The following is an 18,636-nucleotide window of genomic DNA, read 5'->3' on the forward strand; positions in this document are numbered from 1 at the left end:
CGAGAAGATTGCAACAAGAGAAGTGTTTCGTAGAGTTCTAATCTTGCAGGAACAATAATTATTATTATGTAATTTTTAGTTATGTAATCACACACATTCTTCTTAAAACACAAATCATTCTTGCAATCACACATTTTTCTGCAAAGATGTAAATAGAAATAAGAGTTGTTTATAATGAACTAAAACTGTAATGAATGTTATTCTTTCTCACAATCATAACAATTTTTTATTTGATCATTTCAAAGTGTTTTTACTTGTGTGGTCTAACATCATGCATTTTCTTTTCCTTTATAATTAATTGTATGTCTTGAAAAAAATGCTTGTAGAAAAATTATATTGTAGAAAAGTTTAATATTATGTGTAAACGCCAAAACTGAAAACATTAAAATTTTGTTTAGCATTAGTTACCAATTAAGCGAGAGTTATAGTCATTAGAAAAATTATCAATACAAAACCTTACATCCAATTTTAACACATTAAAATTAATTATAAATATGGAGTCCAATCAATTTTATTAATCAACCACTAACAATTTATTCATGCACTCTATATTATTATTATGTCCTATACTTTCAAAAATTTCAATTGTGGAATCTAAAATATAAAATTTAGATTGTACAGTATAAATTAAAAATTTGAAATTTGAATTGATTCAGAATATAATTCTAAAATATAAAATTTGTATTTTAGATATTAGAATAAATTGTATTAGGTTTGTACAATCTGAAATTTAGAATATAAAATTTATATTTTAGAATGTAAAAAACTTACAAATTTTAATTTTAAATTCTATAATATGAGAAGTTTTCGAATTTCATATTCTGAAATTAAGAAAAAGGTGAAAAATTAACAAAAAAATATGAAGGTATAGAAAAATACAAAGTTGCGGGAAGGAAGGAGTTGCATCAACTATGTAATACACAAGCTAGAAGTTTATATTGTTTTAACTCTCAATTTGTGTAATGTTTTAGTGTAATTGTTGAGATAATAACTATAGCTTTTTTAATGTTTATAATTGTTTTAGTCATATAGTTATAATTAACTTGCCTTATAATTGAGATCCATATATGTGATTTCTAAGGATTTTTTTATATCTCAAAGCATATTGGTATTTTTTTTCTCGGCTTTTGTCACAAATTTTGATGGTTATGTTATCTTTTTTATTTTGGTGATCCCTCTAACCACTTTTTCTCACCAAATTAATGACTTAATGAAAATAATTTATTTGCTGTGAGGACAACAAATTAAACTTGTTATTGGTTTTCATGAATTTATTGTTTCTCTTCTATTTTCATGTGTCTTCTTTTTTTTCAAGTAATCGTAATCAAAATTGCATCCGTTATAAATCCTAAATTCTAAACCAATTGATTGAAGCATAACTTCAATTGTCTTTATTGAGTTCTATGCTTGCTAGTGTTCTTGGATTAACTCATTCTTACTAAGCATGGATTGTGAAGTGGATGTTTTTCTTTTGGAAAAATGTGAAACTATCATTTTAGTTCTTTTCATATATAGATGATGACAATTAACAATAAACTACTGCTAACTCTTAATTTATTGAATAAGAAAGTATTACCTAAACTATTACATAAGAAACAACATTTGTCTCCATAGCTATAAAAGAAGTAAAAAAAGTATACAGCATATGATATACACTCCAGATTAAAAGACTGAGTGAAGATTTATGTATATATGATGCTGATTAGGTAGAGAGATGGAAAGGTAATTACCAGCACCAATAAGGTTATACAAACATCTTAGTCTCATTAGCTTTTGCATTTAAAGTTGTCAATATCTTGGTCTTTCTCATCAACTTCAATTATTCTGATCATACTTTAGGATATAGAAGTAATGAATTTTCTCAATTATTTCTGATGCCTATGGCAGTGCCATTGAGTCATACTTGTTAACTAAATGAAGTGTCTATTAATTATGTGGTTTATCTTTACTAAGAGAAGCCTGTGAATCTCTTTCAGTGTTCTTCAGAGGCATTTCATGATTGTGTTTTCCCTCATATGTCGTCACAAATGATCTCGGGTCATCTAATGCTCTCTCCACGTGTTTGCGAACGTTGCACTTAATATTAGTACACCTATAGTAACTTCTGCAAAACAAAATTATTTCATGTTCTAAGAAAACATTACCAAATAGGAGAATCAAAACAGATAATAATCAGTATAGTGATCTTAGAATACAGAAGAATAAGAAGAAGAAGAAGAGGAAACAAGTATAAACCTGGGATATGGATTACCCTTCACCACCTTCTGCCCATATTTCCTCCAGCGAAATCCATCTCCAAGTATTTCAGAATCTGTGAAACTTTGCATCACAATCCGCGGCTCTACTAAACCTTCCTCTGATAATGCTACTTCATTACAGTGATTCTCATTTTTCCTGAACCATGAGAATCATTCAATATAAATTATCTTCTAACTAAAAATGGTAAATGACCAGATAAAAACTTAAAATTCTACTAACGTGTTACTAGATGAACAGTTAGTTACTGTTTTCGGACAGGATGCACCAGAAGGATGGCATGAATCATGCAACCCAAAATCTTATGAACTTTTAGAAGCCAAGTAAAGGCATTTCATAGGATCAGATATGTTTTTTGAATTTATAGAACAAAATAAGGACATTAGGAAGACTAAAACTTTAGTCAAATATGCTTTCATGCATTGATTCATTGCACACACTCACCTATTATGTGGTGGAATTCTCATATAACTGCTTAACCTACCATTTATCTGAGATGCAGGTGACATGAAATTAGAATTATTGCAGGCTATGGATGAATTACAAATTTAGGAAAAGAATTAACCTTCTTTTACTTCTGGGTTCTTCTTCATGTGCCTCAAAACCCTTGCTTGCTTCCTCACATTCCCCACTTAGACCACAGGAGTTTTCCGTGCTTCCTCCACCAGCATTAGTTGCACCAATATTTAGAACATAATCATTGGGCAGTGGAACTTTGACATAATAATCTGAAAGCGCAGAGAGTCCTCCAGTGTTATCAACTCTACTATCATTGCCTTCATTCCTCTCACTGTGACTATTACTCCACATATCTTGAACCATTCCATCAGACACTACCCCCGAACCTTGTGTCCCTGATGCTGTGTTTCGTTTAGGAAGCTGTGGCTTCGAATGGTTGTGCTCACCTTTATAAACAATTTCTGCAATCTGCCCATCAAATGATCTTTCAACCTTCTTTTTCACTGGACAATTAGGATGTGTGCACTTGTAGTAACTTCGGGGGTACTCACTCCCTTTTACTTGCTTCTGACCATATTTCCTCCAATTGTACCCATCATAAGAAGGTCGATCACAATTCGCTGAGGATGTTAAAGTCTTTTGGTCTTCCTCTGTGTTCTGCTGCACCATCTTACTAGGTTCACTGATCTGATTTATTTCTGAATGCAGGGCAATACTCTGATCAAGATGTGAACTCATGCTGGTTCTACATTTTTCATTGATGGAATGTTGAAAATTGGCCTCCATTAATTGCCGTGTTTGCTGCTGACCAGTGCTGCAATTTCCCTTCTTCAAAATAAGCGAAAAGAGACAATTGTATACAAATATTAATCATCTGAATTAACTGTTAAAATTAAAATACACAGGTCAGGTAACTCTTTTAAGAGAAGTTACTATAAAACTTCAGATCAATGTTCACCACTAACCATATTTGCCAAAAGAGACACAGTTGTCTTTGACACGAGTTTTGCCGTTGGCTTGTATATGAGGGACTGATTGGTGTCAAGTTTTAGACTCTTTTCTGAAGGGTTACTAAGTGCAGCTCCAAAAGTATCTGCCTGAAATTGTAAAACACCACTTATGTTGGAAATGAAGCAACTGGGAAGAAGAGTGTTTGAACAAGTAAAACAAAAGTTCACCTGAGAAGAATCAAACCCAGCAGGGGGGTGGTTCAATGCTGTAGGCTTGAACCTCACAGTCTTGGGTCTAATGGCAGAAACTGTTGCTTGAGAAGACACAATATCAGGAGAAACATTGATTGCACCAGCTAGGAGCTCTGAGAAAGATTTGAAAGTAGAACAAGTAGGCCTTGAAGCAACAGGTTTGGCAATCACCACCCTTTCTGCTTCCTTAATATCCATCTTCAAATATGTCTCTCTTTTGCAAAGTGTGTTCTGGAAAAAATCACCTGGCAGATATGATCAATCAACATTGTTACATATTACAAACTCAAAGGCTTAATCACGATTCCTAGTCCAAAACAAATTTTGTTTGAAAATGATTAGCCTCACGTAAACAAAGTTGTGATAATAATAGAATATTTGTATATATGTATATATATTACTTATAAGTATTTTTTATAAATTTTAAATAAAATTATTTACAAGTTATTCTTTAAAAATAAATTTAAATAAAAATTGATCTTAAATGTAAACAGAATTGAATCATAAGTTCAAATAAAATTAATCTTTTGTTAAAAAAACTCAATAAATTACATCATAATATATAAATTTAACCAAAATTAATTTTTCTAAATAACTTTAACTTCATAAGTCTAAATAAAAAAAGGAATCTATAAAATTAAATTTTAAACATTGTTAATATTTTTCTTTAACAATATACCATGATAGTCATATTCATTCATTAACAAATGGGAAGAGAATTAATTAACTTAATATCTTCCTCAAATTCATAATGATATAATTAAAAAATACTATTAAAACTACAAGTATATATAAAAAAAATACTCTTTCTATTAATTTTTGAAAGGTTTATAAAGTGTTACAAGTCTTATTTATTTTTTAACGTGGCCATTTCTTTTATAAATCTTTGGTTTTTTGTGTCATCAATCTCCATTTTTGAAACAAATTCACAAAAACTCTAATCTTCATAGCTTTATCTCTATGAGATAGCCATGTGCTAATCCAAGAAAATTTTACCAGGATTACACCTTTCCAAAAATGTTAAAAGGTTCCCTCTATTTTTAGTGTGAATACAATACATGTGGCAAAAGAATGATATGATAAATGAGAGAAAGAGACTGAGAGATTTATATCTCACAACATTAAAAAAATCCCTAATATTATTTGTAATTTATTGTAAAAAACTAATAGTTTAAAATTTGATTTAAAACACCTAATTCCATTATCTTTGATTTAGTTAAAGAAAAATTAAAGCCACTTTCCAAAATATAATTTTATTTATTTATTTTCTTTCCCCTTGAGCAAACAAAAAGCTTGAAAATGTATCTTTTTTGTGTGTTTAAAGTGGGAATTATTCTGAACAGGTTTTCAACTTTTCCAGACTCCATTTTGAGTTTTAAATTCACATTAAAAGCTCCAGGCCTACCTGTACAGAAGGAGCATACAGTATTAAGTGGCTCTGGAACACCATCTATTCACAATTTCAATCAATTTTATGAATTCAAATTTTTTAATTTTAAAAAGTTGACGACAATTAACAGTAATAGTAAAAAAGTATGTAATTTTGTACTGTCTAATGAAATAAAAAAATAAGAGTGGTGATTGAATATGTGTAAAACATATGTAGTAAGAAGAGTCTGTGTAAAACAGTCTTGTAATCTTGATCTATGAAATCCAGAAAAATCTGAGAAAACCAGATCTTACAGAAACACTCTGAGTTGTTAATGTTAGGAATGACTTTTGAAAAGTCCCGAATCATGGTTAATTTGTACCAAGTTTTTCCAAAACCATAGTTTGAATATTTCAAAGGAAAAGAAAAAAGAAGCTGATTTGTATCTTCCTTGTTTGTATCTTTTCTTCTCATCCTTTGTGTTTGTGTTAAGGGGTGCAGTGCTACCAATAATTCAGAAAACAAAGAAGAAAAAAGTAGAGAACTAACCAGCAATCTGGGACAAAAGGATGAGGATTATTCTGGGTGTATTTTCATTTCCAGCTTTATGTATAAAACCTGAGTTTAACCTCTCCTGCATAAGCCTCATAATATTACAACAAAATATGAGTGTGTGTGTGTGTGGCCATAAAAAATGAAAATATGAGTTCTTAATGAAGTTAACAAGGTAGTGTGTGCACATAAAAACAAAAATACGAAACCTGGGTTTCACAGGCAAGATTTTCTTCTCCAGATCCCAGCAATAAACCAACAAAAGTAAAGGTCCTTGAAGCAGCTTCTTCTGGGGATCTTATTCTCAAATCTTAACAGTCCACATTGACCTTACTCTAGTACATGAATATTTATATTGTAATGTACACAGAAACCAGCAGCAGATACAGATACAGAGTGAGAGAGAGAGAGATGAGGAAGTGGTTTTGATTTGAAAGTAAAACTGTGAATCTAATGTATGTAATGCAATGCACCCTTTTCAAAAATGAAGCACACATGCTCTGGGGTTCTTAGCAGTGAATGATTAAAAGTATACTTTTTTTTGGTGCAAAGAAAATAAAGGTGAGTGTAGTTGCATGCCATGGTGTGTGTTATGTTTATTGGGAAATATGAATCTTGGGATTGGTGGTTGGCAGTGGAAGCCAACCTCCAATGTTGTATTGTACGGACAACTAACTGTCTCAGTGTCCCTCTTTGACCATTCGCTAAGAGAGAGAGAGAGAAAGAAGAAGATGTCATGTCACATGAACAGTGTTCTTCACGCATGAGATTAGATCCCACACCGACTACTTCAACTCTTCACCTCATACTACTGTTACTCTTACTGTCATTGTTACAAACACTTTGCAGACACTTTGCGCAAAAGCATAGAACATATAAGTTAATAAATGCATCAATCCCTATGTCTTTTTTTTCCTATTTCTGCATTCTTTATTTACTCAATGATATCATCGTATATTATTTACTTAATCCTTCTTTCCACTGTTTTAAAGTTTTCATTAGATTCTATTTTTATTATTCTTCATACCTTCAAATCATAAACATCTTCGTTTATAAAGCAAAATAACTTTCATCACCATAAAAAATTATTTATGTTGGAAGCAAATAACAAAAGAGAGTTTAGAAAATCATCAAAACAACCATGATGCAGATCAAAGGCTAATCGGATGGAGAAAATATTACTTTCCAACAGGATTACTCACAAAACTAAAAACACTTACAATCAAACTAAAGATGATAGAAAAATATATATTTATTTTAAATTCAATGATCGAAAGCAATTATTTTATATCATATATTTTTTTATTTAGTAGAGTCAATTAAAAAATATTTTAAAATAACTTTTATATCAAATTACTCTAAATTTAACTTAATCTTATAAAATAACATTAGCATCCATTTATATATATATATATATATATATATCAAATATATAAATTTTTCAACATATAATAAATTTAATATATTATAAAAACTACATACTTTTTTCAAATATATACTTTTTTTTGTTTTATTTTTACAACAATGAAAATAATTTAAACTTTTATGCAAATTCCTCAAATTCTTATGTCCACACCAGAAAATGTTTGAACATGGGGTTCATTCTATTAAATTATTTTCATTAAATGATAAAATATAACTTTTTTTAGCTAAAATATATATTTCACTGTGATAAAAATATTATTTTACTCTCATTGGATCCTTTAATCTGTCAAAGAACTAAAGATTCTAATATAAAAATATCATCATGTTACTCTTTATAAATATTTTTAAAAATATCTTTATCAACCAAAAAATGTTAATAATTTGCAGACCTCGTGATTCCACGATTCATTAGGAATGAGGATTTTCATATATGATGTAGATACCAAAAAAAGTTTAGACCAAAAAAGCTATTATTTTTACCTTATCTTCATTAGAAAAAGTTGAATAATTTATCCATTTTCCATTGAGAACTATATGTCGAAAACAGTAACTTTCATGTTATCATTGATGATGGATTGATTGATGATTGTGCATCTCAAAGTACTATAGGTTTTTTATAAGCATTGTGTATTTTTATTTTGTATAATAATTTGAAGAGTAGAAAATAAGTTATTGTCAATGATAAGCAACACATATGAATAAATCAAATTAAAATATAATATATTTTTAATTTTATTATATATGTGTGTTTAATGATAAAGGTGGTTAAGACAGAGATAATAATCATATAATAATATTAATTAGATTAGAAAATAGCGATGAAGGAATTGTTTGGAATCAAAATTAGGGTTTACACATAACATTGGGTTTGAGAGTTAGTTGAGGCATTGGAACGTTAGATGGGACGGCAAGTGCATGTGCACGCGTCGGAATGTTAGTTGTGTATGCCCCACAAAAATTACATTTTTTCACTACTGTTTTTCAAATTTTTATTTTCATTTTTTAAAACATAATATATTTTATCCACTAGTTTAAATAATGTTTTATAAACGTTAGTAAATAGCATTTTTTATATGAAATATATTTTTTAAACATTTTTTTATCAATAATTGTATGCGTCATTTGTATGAAAAATGAGATTTTGATATCGTACTTATACTTTGTTGATCCAATTGCATAGAAAATTGAATGAAAAAGCAAGGTGCCTGACAGAATTACTTAACGTAGTCTCTTTACTTAATCACATCAATTAAGGTTAATTAGTCTTGTTAATTACAAAATTAGCACTACTCCGAGACCTTTGTTTTAGGTTAATCACAATACCTGATCATGATTAGTGATCTCAATACTCAATATAGCCCTATAAATAAGTTGATTTATAGTAAAATAAGATATACATTTATGATAATATTTATTATTTCTAACAGTTGAATATTAATTTGAGTATTGAAGAACCTTTTAAACATATTATATTCTTCAAAATTAAGAGTCAAACACCGAAAACAATAGAAGAGTTACTTGGTTAAGAATATGGTCATCTCAACCCTTCTTAAACAATTATAATACATTATTGTTTAAAATTTCATGAAAACAATTTTTTTTGCGAGTTTGAAAATGTTATGAGAGGACGTATACATTGAAGCTAATTGATTGGCAATGTGAACCCAAAAGTTTTGTTTTGTCATATTGAACTTGACTCATGTTTAAATCTCATGAAGAATTGAAGAAAAGCATGATTTGAGAAAACTAGTTTATTAGTGTTTGTTTTTTCCTAATTATGTTGAGAAATTAATGCTCGACATGGTAGCATTGCATGTGACTGCACCAGTTGAAGAGGACCCCAATTCCCCTTTTTCTGCCTCCAATTTCACAACACAACCCATATTTTATTCACTTCAAGTTACTATGAAACATGCAAATATCAAATTTTCCTTCCATTTTCTGACATACCACTAATTTCTCTCTTTTCTAATGGCATACACTAAGCATGCCCAACTTTTGGTCTAAGATTCTCTGTCGGCTAAATATCACCCAAGAATGAATTCCTAAATGTTCCATATTAATTTATTAAAAAGGTTTAAACTCAAAATATTTTCTAGCACACAAGAACATAACAGCATATAGTTCCAAATTTTCAAATGTGAAATTCAATTCCTAACACAAATAATGCAACAACCACCACCACCACAACACCACCATCAACCACCAACCGCTAGTCACCACACATATTACAAATGCTCTAAAGCTTCAAACGCTCTAAAGAAACACACTGTTACTCACATTTCACCATTTATTTCCAAAAAAGGCAAAGTTAAAATTGGAAGTGCAGCTTTAAAATATGAGGGGTGCACAATGCAACCCTCAAGTGGAAAACTTCAGTAACATCAAGCCCATTGTTCCGAGACCATTTACAACACAAGAAACTCGAGCCTAGTAAGGATGCTTCTTCCTGCACCTCCTTAGGTTCTTGAAGCACCCTCATAAATTTTATAATTTCAAAAGTATTATTTTGTAAAAAAAATTAAATGTTTAAAAGTTTGGTTACAGAGATGTGTTTTTGTATATTTTGGATTGTGTACTTCTATATTACACAATCCACAACTTCTTCCCAAATTTAGTAAAAAATTTATATTATCCGATCCATAATACAAATTCGAATTATGTAATTCATGTTTTTTAAAAAAAAACATATTTTCAATCACTAATTCGAAAGCTAATTTATGATAAAAAAATTTAAAATTAGTAGAATTTAAAATATACTTCTAGATTACATAATCCATTAATTTTTCATGAATTTTGAAAAATATATATTTCATATCACAATCTAAAAACATTTTCTGAATCTAAAAATAACTTTAAAATTGAGACATTTTCTGAATAAAAAGACATAACTTGAACACAAATGTTTATCCTAGTATTCACAAACATTGTAATCAAAAGTTCACTTAAATTATGTTTGGATTGAAATTTTATAATTTTATTAGAATAATTAAATTGTTCAAAACTAAAAAGAAATTAAATTCTATCTAGAAAGTAAAAGTTCGTAATTTTTTCTATTCTCAAATTCATGTTGTAGTTATCCTTAACTTGATTTAGATTAAGATGTGATAGAGTTGAATAAGGCCTAAACATTGTTAACAAAAAGTACTTTTCAATTAATAGACTAGTTTTTTCTTATTTTATGATTTAATTTATTTTTTTTTATTGTAAATCACTATTATTTCTCATATCGATTAAAAAAATTTCAACTAATGTTGAATACAATTTTTCCTTTTGCCGTGAATTAAATTGTTTTAGTAAATGTGTATAATTTGTGTGGATTATGATTTTTTTTTATCAAAAGAGATGTAATTATTATCAATAGTTTATTAAGATTTCTTTTCTTATCAATAGTTTGTTCAAGTTTTATTTTTCTATTAACATAAGTGAGAAAAAATTGTGCAAATATATCTTAAGATATCATAACAAACTTCAACAAAAAAATAACACCAATCAATATCAATTGCAAAATTTTAACAATTATTTAATATTTAAATAATTTAATTCAAATACTTTATCTAAATAAGAAAATTAAAACTCACTAAAATTTAATTGTCTTATCCAAATAAAATATTTAAAAAGAAACAAGATAAAAATGAAATATATTTAAATGTCTTAGAAATTGTAAAATTCCTTGTCCAAACATAAGGTTAGATAGCTCATTCAGACCCTATAGATGAAAACTAAAATTCAAATTTCCAACACAATAATTTTGTTTTAAAAACAACACTAAAAGCACATGAGAAAATGCAATTATGTTTTGTCCAAAATTAAAAGGTGGAAGAAAAAGGAAGTGGTGAATTCTGAGATAAAATGTAGGGCACGATCTATCTTGCACCACAAAAACTTGAGCAGTCAAGAGCTGGTACCGTGCCCTCACTTAATTAATTTAGCAGCTGATTAAACTTACTGGCTCGCTAACACTATGACGACCAGCTCGGCCAGCTGCGATGTGTACCAAAAACTACAATGACAGGATCATTGAATATTTCTGCAAACCGAAGTACCAATTAAATAATATTGATGAAAAACAAAGCTTTCATCCAAACACATATCAGATATTCCAGTTAACAATAAAAAGAAAACTCTTATGATTTGAACCACCATAATATCCATCCAAAACAGAGTCAACCAAGAGGAGTCATGTGTGGGGATTGTGAAATCGGCAAAGAAGAAATTAGTACACAATAATTATGTGCCAAACTTACTCAAGCTTATTTGCTCATCAGCAATTCTCTATGACATTAACTGCTGCTGACACCATTAAAAAGCAGCAAAACCATTGTCATAATTAACAGAATTAGAATAGTGAAATCCCTTCCGGGAAGGTTATATCAGATTCGAACATGTTATCATTATTTATCCAAATAATACCAATAGAGAAACCCTCTTTGGTTCTATATCCTGCAAAAAATTTGAGGCATGCAATACATACATGCATGCAAAGAATGAAATACTCATTTGTATGGTATGATTTTATATCTTATGCAGCAACGGATTGCTTCTCCTCATAATCATAAAGATCAAGAGCTTGTAGCAACTTAGGCCAAGATTCCGGGATCCCTCCTGGCAAATCAAACTCCAACAGTTTTCCTCTACTACGGTAAAATTCCTCCACAGGCTGACTCTGTAAGCATGATAGAAAACCAATTATAAAATTAATACAAATGAATGGGGAAAATTAACGAAATAATAACACAAATACCTTTTCACTGTATATTCGAAGCCTTTCTTGGACTACTGCTTCAGTATCATCTGAACGTGTAATGAGCTTTGACATACAATGTGCAGGAGGAAGAAGTGGATCCATGACCATTGATGGGCGCCCATTCTCACCCTTGATGCTGATGGAAGCAACATTAAAATTTCCTCCACATTCATTGCAAATTCTTCTACCAAGGCATTTTGCAAGCAGTGCTTCTTCTTGGATCTTCAGATTGACTACCAAGTCAATGTCAGTTACCCCTTCCAATATTTCCTGATATCACAGATGTTAAGCACATTTTTATTGCATTGCTGTTATGAAATGAGGCGGGATTAACAAAGTCAGGGGAGGCCAGAAAATATAGCCATTGTTTGGCTTGTTAGTCTCTAGAAACATCAAAGCAAACTACAAGCACATATGGTAATCAATATAAGGATGTTAGGAAAGTATCAATACTCACTGCTTGCTTCATCGTTCGTGGAAACCCATCAAGAATAAATCCCGATTCACCTTTTGCTTCCCCATCAGCCAGCCTCTTCGACAATAAATTCATGATGATTTCATCGGACACCAATTTACCTTGATTAACAATTTCTGATAGCTGTAAAAGACCAAAAATTGAAAATCAGAAAGTAAAAAATAGATGGCTTGGTAGATAAAAAAATAAATATACCATCCTATTACAATTTATTAGGTAAACAACTATGCTAATTAGAAGTTAAAACCATGTTATCTTCAATCCATACTCAACAGCTTGCAATAAACAGATAAAAAATAGGGTACTCCAAAAACGAGAAGAAATCAAGATTCAAAATTTCACTGATTATGAAGACAAGCAGGCAGTTTCGCTTATAACATAGTAAATAAATAGCATATATGCAGCCCCAACAACAGAACAATCCTTCACTACTGTCAAAGAGGCGAATGCAAGAAACTAACAAAATATACTATTTAAGGAACTGAAAATAAAAAAAATTCATAGATCGCGGCGCAGATTGTCAAAATAAAGTTAACCAACAACAAAAATATGCCACAAGTATTCAGTTGCTAGTCTTGTAGGCTGTATCAATTAGAACCCAAAAAAAAATCTCAGATCCACACAAAGCATGACATTCAAATCAGAGATTGAAATCACTTTAATATCCCGGAGTTTTCACTCTGATAGCCGTATGTTTGTCAAAACAACATCACTGAAAGGGGACAAGCGACAACATTAGGATCTCCAATTCAGCCTATTAACTGCATCGAATTCCAAAGTTCGTTTTTACCAGAATGAACAACCTAGTACCACAGGGTCACATAATGACATCACTACTGGGATTGTAAACAACAAAAGCATAAACTCTTAAGATCAGTTCACAGGAAAGCATTAGATTTACGTTTCACAACGCGTGGGCATAACACATCAACCTCAGAAATTCAAAGTCAACGAAATCGATTAAAGGGTTTTGAAATCCCTAGAGAGGGTGAGACCTGGGAAGAAAGCGGGCCGTTGGAGGCGAGCTCGCTACGAACGAGATCGCCGGTAGCGATATGAGGGACGCCGAGGAGGTTGCAGAGGCGGCTGGCGTAGGTGCCTTTTCCCACGCCGGGACACCCCAGGAACACCCACTGCACATTCCTCTCCTTGTGAAGCGGCGCGTGAGACAGAAATCTACGCGCCGCGCAAGGGAGGTAGGGGGTGCGCTTTACGAGGCGGGTTATGGCCGCCATTGGAAACGCAGCTAGTGGCACGAGAACGCGGCGGCAAAGGTATTCTTGCAACGCTGAGTGCGTGGTAAGCACAAGCACTGCATCCTTCTTAAATAAATCACTTTTTTTTTAGATTTAGGGTAGGGTGCTTTAGGTTTCTTTTCTTAAATAATTCTTATTTTCATTTTAAATTTTAGGTAAACGTGTTTTCTCGGATAAAGGCTGAATTTTAGTTCCTCAAAGTGCGTTACATTATCAAGTTTTTGAAACAAAAAATAAAACTATCTAGCCTTTAATTTAAGTTTTATTTTATTTTAAGTAGACTTAATTCATAACAACAACAATAATATATTTAAAAATTAAAATTAAAATAGTTATTTTTAAGGATAATAGAATTCTAAATTTCTCTGACAATTTCTATAAAAAAAATAATTTAGAAAATAATATGCTAGAATATAAATTTAGGATTAAATTGACTATTTTTTTATTTTTTTGAAAAGGATTAGTAATTTTCTTTAATACCATATTTTCTTTATTTTTTAATATATAAAAATAATTACTTATTTATTTTTAAAAAATAAATAATTAAATAAATTTTTATTTCAAAATATTATATAACTCATTCTTTTAAAAATAACAGCTAGATATGTATTTTCGTTAGTTACACTAATCATTGTTTTTAAATGTTGGCGGGTGAATGTTTTGTTTCTAATTTAAGCAGTGTTCTTATTCATCATTTATTTACCGTTAATCATTTTTATTACATCACAACGTCATTTTGCTTTCTCTTTGTGTTCGGAGAAAGTATTAGAAGTTTTTTTTTAATTAATATTGATTGAATTAATTAATTCTTATATGATATACTATTAATTGTTGATGATTTTTTATAATAACAAAAGGTCGAATACATAATAATTTCTCCTTAAAAATAAAGAAAAAAAAATCCTACATATGCGGTTACTGTAAAAATTGTATTATTGATTAATTAAAATACTTATATGATTTTTAAGATAGTTATCAAAAAAATAATATGTTTATATATATCAAATTGGCACATGATATTTTCTCATGTGATACATTAAGAAATAAATTTTGGGAGGAATATTTAGAAGATAGGAGCATATTCTACTGAATCTAAATTATTTATGCTATTTTATTTATCTTGCATAAAATGGACACGTTCGTTAAAACTAATTATTCTTTTATCTTTTAATCTTTTTAAAAATATTTTTTTTCACACAATTAATCATTATAATCTATATATTTTTCTTATAAAAGTAACTAATTGGATAACGTCTTAAGAAAAGTACGATTTTTTTTTATGAATTTCTTATTAGACATAGTGAAAGTGTTTATTTTTGTGTCCAATATACAGGTAATTAGTGCACAACTAATTGATTTTAATAAGAGAGACCTTAACCATATACCAATAATCATATTCTACAAGTAGTTATGCTTTATAATATGTAAATTCAAATATAAATTGTTCTTGTATAGTTTTTAATCTTAAATTCTAAAACCCTAAATTCTAAATTTATTCCATTTTTAGATGTTAGTTTCTGATAATATTCGGTTGTCCATTTTTTTTTAGAGTGAAATAACTATAAAAAGTGTCTTTCAACATTCAAATTAATCTTACAGTTGTTGAAAGTAACAACAGATATTTGATATTAAATACGTACATTGTGTTGTATTGAAATGTATATTAAGTCTCATTTAACGAATTACCGAATTAATCTTGATATTAGATATATATTATCTATAATTACGTTAGCGATGTTATTTGAGAGGGTATTTGAGTTTCTTGAATTGTATTCGGTTGAGTCCGTAGAAGATCTCGGTTATACCATACGTGGGGTATTTGGCCATGTATACCAATAGTACATAAAAAAATTATTAATAGTATTAATTTTGCGTTTTAGCTGCAACTCCATGCATCTCTGACATTATTAGACGTAACTTCAGTGTAAAAATTATTTGTGTCCATATGTTTCATGAGAAAATCTGAGCCACAGAATCTGCTACATCAGTTGTTTCTCTCACTTGAACGAACTAGTACTTTTCAGATTGCTATGCAACAACGAGAGACAAACAGAAAGAAGGAAAAGTTTTCAATTGTAGTTCTGCTTCCTGAGACCGTGTTCCATGGCATGCTCTCTTTCAACAACTGTTGTGTCAAATTCTCTTCACCTTAACAGAACCACAACTCACTGTTGCTTGCATCTACATCCCACCCTTTCACAACATCAAAACCTTCCAATATATTGCAAGAATCTTCCTAAACTCTTGACAACTCAAAACCATGCAACAATCACACCCTTTGCTTCTGGCTCTGCAGGCAAGTTTTGTCCCAATCTTTACTCTTCTCTCTTTGTGAAGTAAAGAAAAAGATAATTTTCTGCAATAGAATCTAAAAAAATTCAATACATTTTCCCGTTCTGAAGTAGCCACTTGTCAATTTTGATTGCACTAAAACTGTTGAAGATATCATCGACCAATATGTATCTCACTCAAACTCTTTAAGGTTAACTGTTTGGGTGTATGAGAACAGGAGTAGAGTCTCCCGTGTTCAGTGAGGATACCACAAGTTCTCTGGATTCGGTGAAAGTGTTTGATTTGAAAGGAAACGGAATTCCAATTTCTGACTTGTGGAAAGATAGGAAAGCCGTTGTGGCATTTGCACGCCACTTTGGGTGATTTTATCATATTTACTACACAAATTAAGTTATTATGTGTGGTAACTCGTGTTTATCAGATGCTTAACAGTAACTTGAGCTCCTTTTTATCTGTAAATTTACAGGTGCGTGTTGTGCCGCAAAAGAGCTGATTATCTTGCATCCAAGAAGGTAAAGTTTTCTGTTGTTGTTATTTCTCTTTTCTCCTGTTGTTCTTTTGTCAGTTGTTTTATGTTCTAATAAGCTTCCACCTTAAGTGAAGACTCGTCTGACTGACTACTGTCAGAAGTTTGGACGTTGCTTTTAACACCCAGTCTTAGAAGTTTATTTTGGTTCTTGGTCTTTGAGTTTATAGTATCCACTAAATATGCTTCTTTATTCAAAATGCTGGTCCAAACATGATTCATGGTTTTTGTCCCCTTTAATGAGACGAATGTTTGGACTTTGGATTGTTCTGACTGAAGATATCCTCCCCAATCCTTACCAAGAGGTGGAAAGCCAAAACATGAGTCATTTTTTTAAAAGATAGTTTGCAACGAAAAGTTTTAGCTGGAGGAATCACATTTCATGATAAATGTTTAGTGGTAACAGAAATATTTCTATTTCGCCAAGATTTGCATGTCTACTAACATGGTATGTTCTGCCAACAGGATATAATGGATGCATCTGGTGTGGCGCTTGTATTGATTGGACCTGGGAGCATTGATCAGGTATATCAGAAGAAATTATGGTGAATGTCTATAGTTTTTTATCAGGTCTGTTGTTGGGTTAGATTTTGTTTTCTTCTTTGGATGCTGTATTTTCTTGTACTGCATCCATCATTTTATTGGCAAGGTTCATTAAAAGTCCTCTCAGAACATTTTTTCACAAGCTTCAATTTATAGTCATAAAGATTGTAAGTGATTGCTTGGTTATCTTCTTCAATTGGAGTCTGGTTTTGTATTTTAAGTGGAACCGCTGATGTTCACTAGATATAATTCTCGGTCCAATGCTCCCAAGTATTGATTTCTTCTTTCTCTTATCATCTGAATGTGCTGGAATGTGTTGCTAATACCATATCTTGGGACAGGCCAAATCCTTTGCTGAGCAATCAAAATTTCAAGGAGGTGCTTTGCAGATAACCTTATGCTTGTTCTAATTTTCGTAATTTATCCATCTTATATCAGCACCTTGACATGACTCTGTTACCTCTTCTAGAAATATATGCAGACCCCACTCACTCGTCATATGAGGCCTTGCAATTTGTTTCTGGAGTTTTAACCACATTTACCCCCAATGTAAGTCACACACGCCTCCAGATATTTTATTAAAAAGAATGCAAAAAACACCAGTGACTGAATGGTATATGTTTATCTATTGCGACTTTTGTTAATTGTACAAAGAATATTCCATGTCAATTTCAGCTGTTACACTGCAGGCAGGTCTTAAGATAATACAGCTATATATGGAAGGTTATCGACAAGATTGGAAGCTTTCATTTGAAAAGGATACTGTTAGCAGAGGAGGCTGGTATGCAAATTATTTTATCTGACTTTCCCAGATTTTACTAGTCTATTTCGCTCATATGGCGAAATACTGAATAACCATTATTATAATGATACTAGACTCTCCATCGTTAAATTAGCCAACAAATTATAAAATGAAAACCAATCTTACTATATATCTTCAAGACATTCTAAAATACAATATATATATTATGAGATACATTTTCTACTTTTCCTAACAGATTTTAAATCATTTCTTCAACCCATTAAGGCTTGGCAGGATCATGTTTTCTCTTTTGTGCATAGCTGAATTCTCTTGGCATTTCTTCTATATTTGACATTGTGGCAGGAAACAAGGAGGAATTATAGTGGCAGGTCCGGGTAAAAATAACATCTCATACCTTCACAAGGTATGATATTTGACAGCAATTAGCGTCAATGAACATAATATTTATGGCATATATACATTTTTCTTATATCATTATGTGGAATATGTTCATGTGAGCAGGACAAAGAAGCAGGAGATGACCCAGAAATTGAAGATATCTTAAAAGCATGTTGCTCGTGAAGAAAGAAAAAGAGGGAGCCCCTCTTTCTCTGCTTTATGTATCCTGCTTCCTGAAGTGGTAGCCTCATCATACATCATATGTAAGCTGCTGCTTATGCCGAGTGGCTTTTCTTGAGTTTCTGTTAAAAAATAACGTTATTACCTGCCAATTATCCAAAGAAAACTCACATTTTGGAACCTATTACTATGGGCTGTTAACTTAAGATTCTA

General features: G+C 30.7%; 3 protein-coding genes across 6 annotated transcripts; 1 reads left to right on the plus strand and 2 right to left on the minus strand.

Moving 5' to 3' along the window:
* Positions 1–1,537: 1,537 nt before the first annotated feature.
* LOC137814414 (WRKY transcription factor 44) lies at positions 1,538–6,694 on the minus strand. 4 transcript variants are annotated; one of them, XM_068617148.1, is made up of 7 exons: positions 6,048–6,694; positions 5,836–5,920; positions 3,894–4,162; positions 3,681–3,812; positions 2,822–3,543; positions 2,236–2,394; positions 1,538–2,104 (listed from the first exon to the last, which is right to left on the minus strand). In XM_068617148.1, exons 3-7 carry the CDS (start codon positions 4,113–4,115, stop codon positions 1,927–1,929), a joined length of 1,413 nt encoding a protein of 470 aa, XP_068473249.1. In that variant the 5' UTR covers positions 4,116–4,162; positions 5,836–5,920; positions 6,048–6,694; the 3' UTR covers positions 1,538–1,926. The 4 variants fall into 4 exon arrangements, with proteins under 4 accessions (XP_068473249.1, XP_068473251.1, XP_068473250.1 ...); XM_068617150.1 differs by having other exon boundaries at positions 2,822–3,540; positions 6,048–6,603; XM_068617149.1 differs by having other exon boundaries at positions 3,894–4,148; positions 6,048–6,503.
* A 4,785-nt stretch (positions 6,695–11,479) lies between these two features.
* Positions 11,480–13,836, minus strand: LOC137814415 (adenylate kinase 1, chloroplastic). The gene is made up of 4 exons (XM_068617152.1): positions 13,481–13,836; positions 12,468–12,608; positions 12,008–12,280; positions 11,480–11,929 (listed from the first exon to the last, which is right to left on the minus strand). The coding sequence occupies exons 1-4, from the start codon at positions 13,718–13,720 to the stop codon at positions 11,786–11,788; spliced, it is 798 nt and encodes a 265-aa protein (XP_068473253.1). The 5' UTR covers positions 13,721–13,836; the 3' UTR covers positions 11,480–11,785.
* A 1,838-nt stretch (positions 13,837–15,674) lies between these two features.
* LOC137814419 (thioredoxin-like protein AAED1, chloroplastic) lies at positions 15,675–18,603 on the plus strand. The gene is made up of 9 exons (XM_068617156.1): positions 15,675–16,037; positions 16,251–16,392; positions 16,500–16,545; positions 17,025–17,084; positions 17,444–17,480; positions 17,572–17,651; positions 17,792–17,883; positions 18,208–18,268; positions 18,367–18,603. The coding sequence occupies exons 1-9, from the start codon at positions 15,845–15,847 to the stop codon at positions 18,424–18,426; spliced, it is 771 nt and encodes a 256-aa protein (XP_068473257.1). The 5' UTR covers positions 15,675–15,844; the 3' UTR covers positions 18,427–18,603.
* Positions 18,604–18,636: the final 33 nt, after the last annotated feature.

The sequence above is a fragment of the Phaseolus vulgaris genome, chromosome 1 (assembly GCF_000499845.2).
Source record: "Phaseolus vulgaris cultivar G19833 chromosome 1, P. vulgaris v2.0, whole genome shotgun sequence".
NCBI lineage: Eukaryota > Viridiplantae > Streptophyta > Magnoliopsida > Fabales > Fabaceae > Phaseolus > Phaseolus vulgaris.

Bases quoted from the DNA above. Each gene is read 5' to 3' on its own strand.
- LOC137814414 (XM_068617148.1), bottom strand. From the start codon at position 4,115: ATGGATATTAAGGAAGCAGAAAGGGTGGTGATTGCCAAACCTGTTGCT. The intron at 3,813-3,893 runs GTGAACTTTTGT...TTACAATTTCAG, and splicing joins CTGGGTTTGATTCTTCTCAG to GCAGATACTTTTGGAGCTGC. The intron at 3,544-3,680 runs GTTAGTGGTGAA...CTTATTTTGAAG, and splicing joins TGTCTCTTTTGGCAAATATG to AAGGGAAATTGCAGCACTGG.
- LOC137814415 (XM_068617152.1), bottom strand. From the start codon at position 13,720: ATGGCGGCCATAACCCGCCTCGTAAAGCGCACCCCCTACCTCCCTTGC. The intron at 12,609-13,480 runs GTCTCACCCTCT...GGTCTTTTACAG, and splicing joins ACGGCCCGCTTTCTTCCCAG to CTATCAGAAATTGTTAATCA. The intron at 11,930-12,007 runs GTATTTGTGTTA...TCATGCTTACAG, and splicing joins TTCGAATATACAGTGAAAAG to AGTCAGCCTGTGGAGGAATT.
- LOC137814419 (XM_068617156.1), top strand. From the start codon at position 15,845: ATGGCATGCTCTCTTTCAACAACTGTTGTGTCAAATTCTCTTCACCTT. The intron at 16,393-16,499 runs GTGATTTTATCA...GTAAATTTACAG, and splicing joins GCATTTGCACGCCACTTTGG to GTGCGTGTTGTGCCGCAAAA. The intron at 16,546-17,024 runs GTAAAGTTTTCT...TTCTGCCAACAG, and splicing joins ATTATCTTGCATCCAAGAAG to GATATAATGGATGCATCTGG.